This window comes from Panthera leo, chromosome A2, assembly GCF_018350215.1.
Source record: "Panthera leo isolate Ple1 chromosome A2, P.leo_Ple1_pat1.1, whole genome shotgun sequence".
Classification (NCBI taxonomy): domain Eukaryota; kingdom Metazoa; phylum Chordata; class Mammalia; order Carnivora; family Felidae; genus Panthera; species Panthera leo.
Window position 1 is genome coordinate 3,447,210 of NC_056680.1, and position 13,445 is coordinate 3,460,654.

The 13,445-nt window shown below is 59.8% G+C and overlaps 1 protein-coding gene across 2 annotated transcripts; it reads right to left on the reverse strand.

Annotated features, from left to right (window-relative positions):
* Window positions 1-1,297: 1,297 nt before the first annotated feature.
* On the reverse strand, window positions 1,298-13,380 carry MYDGF (myeloid derived growth factor). Of its 2 annotated transcripts, XM_042928068.1 has the most exons (6): window positions 13,069-13,242; window positions 11,706-11,756; window positions 6,099-6,160; window positions 4,566-4,647; window positions 3,236-3,308; window positions 1,298-1,801 (listed from the first exon to the last, which is right to left on the reverse strand). In XM_042928068.1, the coding sequence occupies exons 1-6, from the start codon at window positions 13,240-13,242 to the stop codon at window positions 1,722-1,724; spliced, it is 522 nt and encodes a 173-aa protein (XP_042784002.1). In that variant the 3' UTR covers window positions 1,298-1,721. The 2 variants fall into 2 exon arrangements, with proteins under 2 accessions (XP_042784002.1, XP_042784003.1); XM_042928069.1 differs by lacking the exon at window positions 11,706-11,756 and having other exon boundaries at window positions 13,069-13,380.
* Between the last annotated feature and the right edge of the window lie 65 nt (window positions 13,381-13,445).

A 13,445-nucleotide genomic window follows, 5' to 3' on the forward strand; every position in this document is an offset into this window, starting at 1 on the left:
CGCCCGTGGGCCTCGCTGACGGGTTCCCTTTCCGCTCCAGCGGGCGCCGGGACAGACCAGCGGGCCCGCACAGCTTGGCCTGTATGGCTCGGTCGGGTTCGGCCCCTCATCACGACCACAGCCCCCGGGGCCAGCGTGGCGTCCTTTGCGGGTTTGCCCGAAAGCTACAAGGGGATGCCCCCACGTGGCTGGCGGGGGCGAGGAGGAGCCAGTTTGTGTCCAGATGTCCTGCCGCGTCCCGGGGCTCTGCGTCCTTGAGGACGCCCAGGGATTCAGACGTGCTCGGTGGTTCCGGGCCGACCGTGGAAGCATCCGTCCCTCCTGCCGGGGTCCAGCCCACGTGACCCTCAGCAGCCCCGGGGGCCGTGTCCCTTCTGCCGGTTTCCGGCTGCCTTGTTTCTGCAGGAGGCCCCGGACAGCCATCCACCTCCGGGGGCCTGTTGAGATTCACTTGGTTTTTCAGTCCATCGAGCCTCACAGCCAGGAGTGGCAGAGGCTCCCGGCCCTCACTGGGGTCCCTGTGACACCCACAGGTCCCTGTGCTTACCAGACCTCAAAGCCCATCCATTCTTGGGTCAAGTGGGCCCCCCGAAGTCCCCCTTTGTCATTTGTTCTGGAAACAGCCGTTGTTCACGCGCCCACACCGAGCTCTGAAATTGCTCCTGACACGGGTGCCCGCCGCGGGTGTAGACGGGGTGACGGTCCTACCCCACCTCCTGTAGGTGTGCGCTCTTGGGCGGGAGCCCCAACACCCGCCTCTTCTCTGGCAACTGGGGTCGCCGCAGCGCCCCGTTGCTCAGGTCGGCACGAGGGAGGCCAGCCCACGAGGTGCGTCTCGTTAGCAAGGTTCCGATTCACAGCCCGGCGGACCAAAGCCCAGGGTTTCGCGGTTTCTCTTCCCCTCGTGTGCTCACGAGAGGACACGGTGAGAGGGCAGGCTGACGGGCAAGCTGGGGGTCACACTCCCAGGCCCACTGCTGGGAGGACCAGGGCCCTCCTGAGTGGCTGGGACACTTGGGGGTTTTATTTATGTTTGCCTGTGGGTGTTTGTCCCCGCTGATGTTTTAAGTCGCCGTGCCGCCATCCAAGAGACTAGCTGAGCCAACCACCCTGGAGCGCTCGGCCCCCGTGGGCCCGGCGCTTCTGCGGGCAACGCGGAGAGGGCAGGCGCCCGGGCCGACGCAGGTCTCCGGCAAGGCAGGGGCGTGCCGGCACCCGGGCCCTGCCCCGTCCCTGGGCCCCCAGCCCCGAGCGCCCAGACAGGCAGCCCCTACTGCCCGTCGCCAGGTCTGGGTGGTAGCTCTTCGATCGGCTTATTTATTTAAATACGAAAGAACACTTCATTTCCTCCCAGGTAGTCTGGAAGAAGGTCCCCCAGGGAAACTGCAAGAAAGCGGCAGGCTTGGAGGCAGGGCGGCAGGATCGCTCTTCCAGGGAGGGACCCGGAGCCTGGCCGGATCCACAGGGAGGCGCGCACTGGTTTCGGAAAAGCCGGGAGTCCCCCTGGGAGTCCCCCACCGAGTGCCTCAGTCAGTGCCTCTTTCGGTAAGAGAGACGGGCAGTGGGTCCCAGTCAGTGCCTCTTTCAGTAAGAGAGACGGGCAGTGGGTCCCAGACCCGTGCTCCACGCTCAGAGGACGTCGGCCGACAGTCCCCCCACCCCAGAAGACCAGTAACGCGCCAGCTCTCCCAGGGCCCAGCTCCCTCGGCGGGGATGGGGCGTCACAGCTCACTGCGGGATGCCTTGGCCACAATCACCAGCTTGGACAGCTCGGCCTTGAACGCCCCGGGCCGGTGGGACACTGCAAGAGAAGAAGCGTTGGGGTGAGACGCTCCGGGCCCTGGGCCAGGCCCGGGCGCCGTCCCCACAGTGGACCCGACACGGAAAGGCCAGGCCTGAAGTCTGCTGGGTGAGGGACACAGGGGAGGCTGTCCTGAGGGCAGCAGAAGCCCCCGGAAAGCTCAGCGTGGGAAGAGCCGAGGTCATCCTGTAAAAATGGATGGTGGCCGAGCTGCATCACCTCCCGTTTGCACTGGCAACCCCACCTCCTTTGTCCTTGACCGCTACAGTCCCACACCTCCAAGGACCTGCAGGTAGGACAGGGCTCCTTCCAGACCCAAGGCCCCTCATGCCCCAAACCTCCGCTCACTGCACCGCCCTCCTCCATCCCTATGCCTGGTGACTCCCACAATCACGGGGGTCCTTCACCTTATCTTTGCTGTCCCTCAGGACCCTCAGGGCTCCCCGCCACATGGCCCCACTCCCGTGTCCATCGTCCTAACCGCTCGCCCTCCCCGGAGCCCCGGCTGTGGAGCTTCCCACCCCTCCTCCTGCCCAGCACCCGCCCCGCAGAGCCCAACACGGCTCAGGACACCAGGGGCTCCCCGACCTCAGAGGTAACCCCGCCTCCCCGTGACACACGGGGCAGGCAGCAACCTCGATGCCTCGCGGACACCTTCTGCGTGAAAAGCACAGGAACTCTTCCTCGTCACAGAGCCCGGGACGGCCAGGCTGTGCGGGTGTCACAGGACCCCTTGCTGTGGAGCGACCCCGAGTGTCCCCAAGGGCCACAGGGCTCCGAGCAGACTCTCGCGCCCTCCGTTCTCTAGCAGGGACTGACTGGCCAAGCGTGGCCTGCGCCATGAGCGCAGGGCGGCTTCTACATTTTAAACAACTTTAACAAGAACCGACAGGAAAATGGTATTTTAGGGATAGGCAGTTCACGCTTCCGTGTTCATACAATAAAGTTTTATTAGAACGCAGCCACGCCTACTCAGTGACCTGTGGCGCCTGACGGATCGCCTTTGCCCTCTCAGAGGCTGTCTGCCCCACGAGGCCGAAAATAACTAGTGGCCCTTTCGGGCAACAGTCCGCAGACGCTGGGCTATAAGCTGGGGCGCTGAGGGGTAGCCTCCCCTCCCTCCGATGGGGGCGCCCTGCCCCCCCCATCTTCTCTGCCTGTGTACCTGGGGCCTATCTGCACCAAACATCCCTTGTTTTTTTTTTTTTTTTATTTAAGTGTTTTTTAAAAACTTATTTATTTTGAGAGAGAGGGAGCAGGTGGGGGAGAGGCAAAGAGAGACAGAATCCCAAGCAGACCCCTCGCTGTCCACGCAGAGCTCCACAAGGGGCTCACACCCACAAAGCGGGAGATCATGCCCTGGGCCGGAACCGAGAGCCGCTCGCTTAACCGACTGCGCCCCCCCAGGGGCCCCCAACAATCATCCTTTCATACCTGCTGTTTTGGTCACTTCAAATTCCTCGTTTTTCAGGGGGACGTCGCTTTCTCTTTCAAACGCAGCTTTGGACTGAAAAAGAACCCGTGGAAGCTTTTCTAATCAGGAAAGAACACGATCCGGTCTGCTTCCCAGAGCAGCACAGGCTAAAGCCACCTGCTTTCACCAAAGGGGCGCCTGACGCTTTTCTAAGCACGAAAGAAAATCCAGAGGAGCCGGTGGTTAATCCACTTAAGAGATTGTCAGCCGGCTTAAAACGTCACGCCTTTGCTGCAAATCCTCGGAGGAAGGTTATTTCCTTCATTTTTTCCCTTCAGTTAACGTATGGAAAGGACGCAAACACAGCAGCCTCTCGACGGTAATTTTTAAACGTCAGACTTGTGTCTCAAGTCAGCTAAACATGGGTTTTAAAGCAAGACAGGACCCCAGAGAGCAATTCGATCAGCGGCGTGTCTGTCTGCCCCAGTTCTGCAATCAGGCCCTCGAGAGTGGGAAGGTATTTGGTCGGTGTGATCAAAGTCCATCGGGAGCCCACTTTAAGAAAAGGAGATTATCCTCAATGACCCCGGGTGGGCCTTCTGAGCAGGACCGAGGTCCCTGCAGAAGTCCCTACGGTGCCAGCTGCCTCCCCCCTCCAACCCCCCTCGAGTTGGCCTGGCCTGCAGGCTTTGCAAGGGCCTTGCCAGTTCCTGGCAACAGATCTCTTCATGCCTGTCCCTCCTGGTTCCCCTTCTTGGACCAATAAAGTGGTTTTCCAACTGTTTCTGACCCAAATGCAGAAGGGGGGACCAGGGGAGGGGCTCCGCAGTGTGGCCGGCCCCTGATGGGGGCAGCGGGGCTCAGGAGCGTGGCAGAAGGGGCTGCCCGGGCCATGAACGGCAGGTCACGGGAGCCAAGGCACGTGGGGCCCTGCCCCACCCCTGTGAGCACACCGCCTGTGCTGCTGCCCTTGCCGTCCCTGCCCGTGTCCCCAGGGCTGAGCATCCAGGACTTTGAGAGTGGGCCCCTCCCCTCTGGCTTCCTGTTGGCCTGGCCAGCAGCGGGGCACTGGCCAGAGACTGGCAGGTGGTAGGAGAGGGAGGCCAGGTGTCCTGCCCCGCCCAGCGGGTCTCTAGGGGTCTCCGGGCCCAGTGCCGTCTCCCTGACACGTCCGGGTCCAGAGTCTGCGAGGCGTCCCGTGTCCTCCTGGGTTACAGAATCTCCCCCTGGGGGCTTGAGGTCTGTCTCCTCACTCCACCCGCCTCCCCACCCCTGCCGGTGGTCTGAAAGGAGCAGTCTGCGATGGCACGAACCGCGGCAGCCACCCCCGCACGCGCGGCCTGTACTCACGTAGGCCATGCCGTACTCGATCTCCGCGCCCCGCACCTCCGCCTTGAACTGCGTGAAGTACAGGTAGGACTTGCCCTGGGGCCTGCGAAAGAGGGGCAGGCAAGAGAGTCAGCCTTTCCTCTTTGCTAGAACATTCGTCCGGCTCATTTACTGACAGGTCTGTTTCTCCTTCTGGGCCCCAGCTGTGCTAGGATGGGAAGCCTTATGCTCATTCACTGAATGCTTTGTCATCAGGGGCCAAAGGCATTTCCAGGCATTGTGCTGGGGACCAAGAAATGGCAACATCCCCGGCGGCGAGAAGTACAGGAGTTAACTAGGCAGGGGAGGGAGACAGCTGCCCTGGGCGGAGGGCAAAGGTCCCGGGGAGGGTGCAAATGGGGGCATGCGAAGGACCACAAGGGCAGCACGGCCAGAGCAGCGAGGGGCTGAGAGGGGCCGGCAGCGCGTGCCGTGTGAAGAGCCCCCCTGGGGGCGCACCAGGAGGGCAGGTGGGGGGGGTCCAGGGGGCCTCCCAGATTCTCTAAGCCCTGGTGGCTGCCAGGGCCTGATCGGTCAGTGTCCGGAACCGGGAGGCCAGCCCAGGTAGGCGTGACCTCTTGCTGAGCGGGTGGCCCTGCGGCCAGCAGGTCCTTGGGCACCTAGAGGGCTGGTGCTCACACCCCCTGGTGCCGGGCGGTGATCTGCAGACAGACGGACGCCCCGGGGCCCCTTGCCCCAGGGACGCTTCTGAGGCCAGGGGGCTGCGGACGGGGTCTCCTCTCGGCAGGGCCTGACTAGGACGCTGGGCTCCTGGCCCCTGGGGCCTCTGCCCGTTGCCAACAGGGGCCAGTGCAGAGCGTGGGGGAGAAGATCCCCGACTCTGCTGGCAGGCACCTGCTGTCCGTAAAGCACCAGGCAGGGGACTGTGAGGTGGCGCCTATGAGCGAATTAAAACACCCCATGTCTTTTCATGGCTGTTGCTGCCACAACCCAAGTATCTCCTGTCTGTGGATCTGTCCCCCTGTGCTCACCCCAGCCCCCTGAGGGGGGCACCCCGGCCCGGACTTCCGTGTCTCCCCCAAAGGGCCTGCACTGTGCCAGACCCACAACCAGTGCTTGAGAAGTCGGTTCCAGGCCACAGGGCCCAGGGGAGCAGGGACATGATGCAACACAGCCCCAGCGCCCTACCCCCCACTGGGCTGAGCACCCCCGTTCCTGTCCCTTCTTGGGCTGTGGCTCGCTCGTGGCGCTCCGGGACTGCAAAGCCTGGGCGGGGGACTGAGGGTAACGATGGGGGGGGAGCCCCACCCCTCCCCCAGGGCTGCTTTCCTCCCCCCTCCCCTCTTGGCCTCAGTGTCAATGCGCTTGCCTGGGGCGCCCTCCCCGCCCCACCGACCCCCCGCACAGTGGCACACCCCCTCTCCGATCTGTACCTGTGTGACGTCTGCCCCCCGCCTGTGCGCCCTCTGGGGTGTAGGACCCTGTCTTCCCAGCACCCCAGGCGAGCACCCACAGCAGACTCAGCGAGGCGCCACCCCGGGACCTCTGACTTACCTCCAGATGGTGCAGGTGAAGTGCTGGTGGTCTTTGCTGGTCCCCAGACTCATCTGCCACTTCTGGGGAGAGAAAGATACAGGTCGGCCCCGGGCCTGCGGCCTCACTGCTCACGGCCTCACTGCTCACGGCACACTCTGTGGGTTTCAGGTTCAGCTCTGGTTCTGCAAAGTGAGCGAACCTTCCCTGGGCCAGCCGGCTGGAGCCTGGCTCAGGGGCGGTGAGGCCATAACGGTGGGGACGTGCCCTCACACGTTCGTCCAAACCCACAGGAGCGGGACCAAGCGTGAACCCCAGTGTCCGCTACGGGCCGGGACTCACAATGACGCGGGAGGGCGGGTTCGGCGACTCTAACAGATGTCCCCTCTGGTGGCGGCCGTCATTGACAGGGGAGGCCGTGCATGGGGGACCTGGGGAGGGGGGGGGTGGTTATCAAAATCTGTGCCTTCTGCCCACTTTGGCTGTGAATCTCAAACTTCCCTGAAAAATAAAGCCTATCAAGAAAACTAAAAGGCAACAGAGTATATTCATGCTCGTTGAATGACCACAACGTCCTCAGCGCAAATGCCAAGACTGTGATACTCATGGTTACACGGAAGACGTGGGTGGGGCCTGGACAATGGAAGGCACCAGAAAGCTTTTTTATGTGTTTTTCTTTTTCAATGACGTGGAGGTGTTAGCTTTCTAGAAATCCACTTAAAGGGGCGCCTGGGTGGCTCCGTCGGTTGAGCGGCCGACTTCGGCTCAGGTCTTGATCTCGAGGTCCGTGAGTTCGAGCCCCGCGGTCAGCACAGAGCCTGCCGCCTCCTTCGGATTCTGTGTCTCCCTCTCTCTCTGCCCCTCTTCTGTCTCTGTCTCTCAAAAATAAATGCTAAAAAAATTTTTGTTTTAAATCAAAAACGTTGTGATTCCCAAATACACCGCTACCAGTTTCTTCTAGATTTCACAGCCCCTGAAAACCCGGCGAATGGAAACAGACAACCACGGCCGGTTCTGGGCTGCCTGCGGCATCTGTGGATTTTGCTAGTAAAATGCGAGTTTACAGTCCCCTCCCGGGACTAATAATATACACCGAGTACTGGCATTCCTGATTTAAAGTTAGAGCGTCTTCATTAAAGAGAGCAAGGCCGTGTTTAGGTTAATTATAATGGGAGTAAATGGTCATCTAGATGCCGCTTGCCTGCAGCGTGGAGGTGGGGACCGATTATTCTGGCGGGACGGCTGCAGGCCATACCCGCAGACTCAGATTTTTTTTCCTCCCTGTTTAAAATTAGCACCTGTCCAGGGGCGCCCGGGTGGCTCGGTCGGTTGCGCGCCTGACTCTTGATTTAGGTTCAGGTCAAGATCCCAGGGTTGTGGGATTGAGCCCCGCACTGGGTTCCGCACTGAACATGCAGCCTGCTTAAGGTTCTCCCTCTCTTCCTCTCCCACTGTGCCCTTCCCCTGATCATGCCCTCACTCTGTCTAAAATTAATTAAAAACTGAAAGAAACTTTTAAAAGCACCTGTCCATGGCCCCAAGGCCTCTGAGCACCTGGAAATGGTTTTATGCTGTGAGACAGAGGTTTGCCACGGCTCTGAAAAGGTTCTTGAAAATGAGGCAAACATTTATTATTATTATTTTTTTAATGTTTATTTATTTTTGAGACAGAGAGAGACAGAGCATGAACGGGGGAGGGCCAGAGAGAGAGAGGGAGACACAGAATCGGAAGCAGGCTCCAGGCTCCGAGCCATCAGCCCAGAGCCCGACGCGGGGCTCGAACTCACGGACGCGAGATCGTGACCTGAGCTGAAGTCGGACACTTAACCGACTGAGCCACCCAGGCGCCCCGAGGCAAACATTTAAACATGGTTTGAAAAACTGAACGCCAACCCAATTTAAAACCAAGAGCTTCTAAGCAGCAGGGTCAACTGTGAGTGACCTTGTGGTTACATGAACTTGGCTGTGGTCTCGTGGCTGGCACGGTGGGCAGCTGGTAAGGCTCCGGCTCTGGCATCAGACGCCCGTTGAGTGTGTGTTCTGGGACAGCCTGAGCCCCTGGGACCTTGTCTGTGCAGCTAGGGGAACCGGGCACAGAAGTGGCTGGGTGTGACAGAGGACGCCTAAGTGGCAGCTGCTAGCACTTTTTATTAGGACACACACGACAGATGGGACACGACAGAGCCCAACGCTTCCAGTTGTGTGTCCCGAACCCCATCAAGGTACAGACCCGTTCTGTCTCCCCGAATTCCCCGGCCCCTTCCCTCTGCACTTAACCCCTCCCCGCGAAATCCTGGTAACCACGGACCTCATCTCCCGTCTCAGAGCTGGGCCTTTACAAAACCGTCCTCCGAGAGGAATCAGGCAGTAGGCAGGTCTTGTGCATGTTTCCACTCAGCACGCGGCCCCGGACGCTCACCCACGCTGCTGCGGGCGACCACAGGTCACTTGCTCAGTGGCTTCGTTGGGCAATATTTCCGTACCGGACCTTTCGCTTTTCTAAAGCAAACAAGTCTGTGTTTTCCAGCACATTCCCAGGTGTGCATCCCATCACCACGACCTAGTTCCGGAACATTCCGCCTCCCGGAAAAGAACCCCATCTCCCTCGGCAGTCACCCCTCCCCCGCGCGCGCACGTTGCCTGTTCTGGACGTTTCACATAAGTCGAATCATATACTCTGGGGCCTCTCGTGTCTGGTTCCTTCCCTGGGCGGCGTGTGTTCAGGGTCCGTCACGGGGCAGCGGGTGTGGGCGCCTCCTCGCTGCTGTCCGCGGGTTAGGGTTAGGACACTCGGGCTGTTTCCCTCGTTGGCCATTCTGAATCCCGCTGCTGGGACGGTCGTGCACGTTACCAGCGGGCAGACCCCTAGCAGTGGAAGTGCCGGGCTACAGGGCAAGCGTACGTTTGACTTGGTAAGAAATGGCCACTCTGCATCCCCACCGGCCACGGCCAAGCGCTCCAGCTGCCGGGCCTCCTGGCGGGCACGGAGAGATGAGGAGCCACCGAGCGCCCCGTCGGGCTCCCACAGCGCCACCCGCCCCGGCAGCCGGCTACCTGTGATCTCGGTCACAGTTCCAGACAGGTGCTCCTGGAACGAGTCCGCACCACAGCGCACCTGCTTTTCTTAGGTGGTTTCCTCCAGGATGAGCCTGGATGAACGAACTCCTCCTCCAAGATGAACGAAAGCAGCCCAGTGCTGGAATTCCAGTTTGTGACGCAACGGCTACTTCAAGACAAGGCTGCAGCCTACAGTCACCCCGGCCGGCGCGACTGAACTTGGCTCTCCCTCCCCCAACGCTGTAGCTCTGAGAGTTTCGTCGGTGGCGGGTGTGCGTGTGTGCGTGTGTGTGTGTGTGTGCTCTTTTCCAAGTTGCTGGTGTTTCCTGCACAGAGCAGTGGTTAGGGGTGCATGCCCTGGGGACCTCGGTCACTTCCCAGCTGGGGGACCCCGGGCCTCTGTGTCCTCGTGTGTGAAACTAGGTCATGGCAGAACAGTATGGCCGCCTGGGGCCGTGGAGAGGAAGAAATGAGACGTGTGCACGGCTCAGCACAGCGCATGGCACCCGATGAACGGCCACAGTAGGGCGACACAATGCCACAGACTGTTCTGGAAGGAGAGCAGGCTTTCCCCAAAGTCCGGTCGATTGGGAGCAAAGCACAATCAGGGATACAGGGAGATGCTGTTTACTGATTTTTACAGGGACGATGAATTCTTCCCTTTTTCTTCTAATTCTAACGATTTTGAGAAAGTCTGTTTGCGCCTCTTCCCGAACCCTTGAAGCTCTCCCTCCTGAATAAACCAGTACCTCACTCTCGGAGCTCTTCTTTGACCTGGTGCGTCCGTTCCTGGCTGTTTCGTAGTCTGTGGCCGCGGGCATTATTTCCTGGGGCTGCCGTAACGAAGTATCACAAACCTCCTCCCTTACAGCTGCCACGCTGTATTCCCTCCCAGGTCTGGAGGCCAGAAGTCTAAACCAAGGTGTCGCCGCCAGGCTGCCACGGAAGGCAAACAAAATGACCCTGACAGAGGCTCCCGGGGACAGAGCCGCACCTCACGTGCCTCTTTGCATCCAGACTTTTGTTCACTGTGTGGAATTATAGGGGGAAACCTGCCATCGTTAGTGAACTGGAGTATGTTCTTTTATGGGTGACGCAAGAACAGTTCAAAGGCTCTAGGGAAGGATCCTTCCTGCCTCTTCTGGTTTCTGGTGGCTCCAGGTGTCCCTTGGCTTGTGGCCGCGTCCCTCCATCTCTGCCCCTGTCTTTACTTGGCCTTTTCCTCTGAGTGTCTTCTCCTCTTCTATCAAATCTCCCCGGAGTGTCTCTTGTAAGAGTTATTGTCATTGGATTCAGCGTCCACTGGGATAACCCAGCACGATCTCCTCGTTGCACAGTCCTTAACTTACGCCTGCAGATATATTTTTTTTTTTTCTTCTAAATAAGGTTAGGGGCGCCTGGGTGGCTCAGTCGGTTAAGCGTCCGACTTTGGCTCAGGTCATGATCTCACCGTTCGTGGGTTCGTGCCCTGCGTCGGGCTGGGTGCTGACGGCTCGGAGCCTGGAGCCTGCTTCGGATCCTGTGCCTCCCTCTCCCTCCACCCCTCCCCTGCTCACATTCTGTCTCTGTCCATCTTTCAAAAGTAAAATACACGTTAAAAAAACCAATGAAAATAAATACGTAAGTAAGGTTAAAGTCACAGGTTCCAGGGATTAGGAAGCGACCGTGGCTTCTGGGGGAGCACCGTTCAACTCACTACCCTTGTGTGACCCCAAGTTCAGCAGCTTCACTGCGCTGCCCCCTAAGCAGCTCTCGGTCCCCGACACAAGCCGGGTATGGTGGGCCCTACTCCGCGTCTCCCAAGACCGGACGCAAGGTGTCAGCGAAATGCACTCCCACCTGAGGCTTGGACTCGCCTTCCAACTCTTGCCAACATGCTTGGGGCAGAGCTCAGTTCCTGTGGCTGGAAGACTGACGCCCGGCCGCCAGCCAGGAGTTGCCATCCGCTCCCAGAGGCCATCTGCGCTCCTTGCCTCGCGCTCCCCCCCCGCCCCAGCCAGCAAGGGTGAATCACATCCTTCTTATGTTTCGAATCTTATTTCCTCTCCGGCCACCGGCCGCCGGAGAAAACCGCCACCACGAAATGGGGACCTCAGTCGTACGTGGCGAGGAACTGGGTTCTGCCGACAACTCGGAGGAGGCTGGAGATGAGAGCTGGCTGGCTGCCGCCTTGATTTTGGCTTTATGAAGCGCCCGGCCGCGCTGACCACGGCTTCTAACCTTATCAGAACCGGGAGACAGTAAATGGGGGTTGTTTTAAGCTGCTAAATTTATCATGATTGGTCATGCATCACGGAAGGCAAACAAAACGCCCCTGACAGAGGCTCCCGGGGACAGAACCGCACCTCACGTGCCTCTTCGCATCCAGACTTTTGTTCACTGTGTGGCATTATAGGGAGAAACCTGCCATCGTTAGTGAACTGGAGTATGTTCTTTTATGGGTGACGCAAGAACAGTTCCACGAGTGTGAGTTAATGTGGGTGTGACCCAGCTCTATTGTTCCCTGGAGAGCATTTCTCCACGACAACGGATGCCGCCATACAAAACTACGTGGAATTGGGAACAACTCACCTCGTTGGTCCCTCCTTGAGAAGCGTAGGTGAACGTGCATGTATATTTGTCCTGGAGACAAATTGAAGACGGAAAAAAGTTTGTTAGGAAGCGCTTACGGCGGATGTCCTTCCGAGATCCAAAATCCAGAAGATCTGGCTCTTGGGGCACGTGGGTGGCTCAGTCGGTTGAGCGTCCTACTTTAGCTTGGGTCATGATCTCGCAGTTTGTGAGTTCGAGCCCTGCGTCGGGCTTGCTCCTGCCAGCGCAGAGCCCGTTGTGGATCCCCTGTCCTCCTCTCTCTCTCTCTCTCTCTGCCCCTCCTCCCCAACTCATGCTCTCTCAAAAGTAAATAAACATTTAAAAAATACCAATTCCTAACAAAATAATACTAATAAATAAAATTAAAAAAATAAATAACATCCGGCTTTTGAACATCTGCACTAAGGAAAGGAGGTAGAGCCCGATTCTTGGCTGATGTGCCTGGAGGCCAGCCCCACAGGGCCTCCCAGTGTCTACAGACCTAGAACTCCCCTGCCTGTCTCCCTGCTAGTGAGCTCCTAAGTCAGGACAAATAGCCCACGTGGCTTCTGGGGGAGGGAGAACAGGAAGGGGGAAGTCCCCCACCCCCCAAGCACCCACCCATCTGGGGACTCTGGAAGCAGGGGCACCAGGAGGCCCTTCTCTGCTCTGCTGTGGGCCTCAGACAAGTGAAAACTTTGCTGAGTCTGTTTTCCTCATCTGTGAAACGGTCCTAGCAAATAAAGCACTTGGGGCGACATCTGGCTATGAGGAAGTAGTACGTCGCAGCTAGTGACACCTGTAACAGACAGGGAAAATGAAGATGGGAGGGGAAGGGCTTCTCCAACGAGCTAGGGGCAGCGCTGGGCTAGCCCCAGCCTTGCTGACTGACGGCTAAGGAGGGCCTGGCCTCCCACCTCGGTGAAAGGGTTGAAGGACATCCTTCTCCTGGTGCAATGGAGAAGGGGCAACGTCTGTCCACCTCCTCCGCAGTCAGAGCCGCAGCGAGGCTGACCCTCTGCAGGGCCTGGAGGTGAAGAACCCCCCGGCCTCCTCTCCCCCCACTTCTGGGCCGGCTCTGCCCTCCAATGGCCGGGGACTCGGCCGGTCTGGGAGTTAGGGCTGCTTGCCCACGCGAGGCACGCGAGAGGAAACAGGGACCGAGGCTAGTGACCCACCCCCTCCAAGTCGCCAGACCCCAGGAAGTCCCGCTCCGCGTAAATTCAGCCCTATCTCCGGGATGACCGCACCCCCAGAGTCCCTTCCCAAGCCAGGCCCCGCCCCTGACGGTCCAGGCCCCCTTCTCAGGACCCGCCCCCACCGGCGCCACCGCTCAAGCCCCCGGGGCGGCGGCGATACGTACCCCTGGGCCCACGTTCTGGGAGAAAGAGTGCACGACGCCGCCAGGTCGCACGTCGAAAGCCACCGTCGTGGGCTCGGACACCGCCTCCCCCGGCCTCAACGCCACAGCCGCCAGGAGCAACGCAGCCCACCAGCTCGCGCCTTCGCCGTTCCTCCTTTTGCTGGGCGCCGCCATGTTGGGATCGGATCCGCAGGGCAGGGTGGCGACGGGACGCGGCAAGGGACACGTGGGGCGACCTCTGGAGGCCACGTCGGCGGCGGCGCGGGCACGTGACCAGGCGCGCCCCGCCCCTTCCCTGGCTCTGGCCGCCATGTTGGGGCGGGGCTTAGGCTTCCAGGGGGCGTCTCCGGGGGGGAGTGGCCATAGACTGCCTTCCT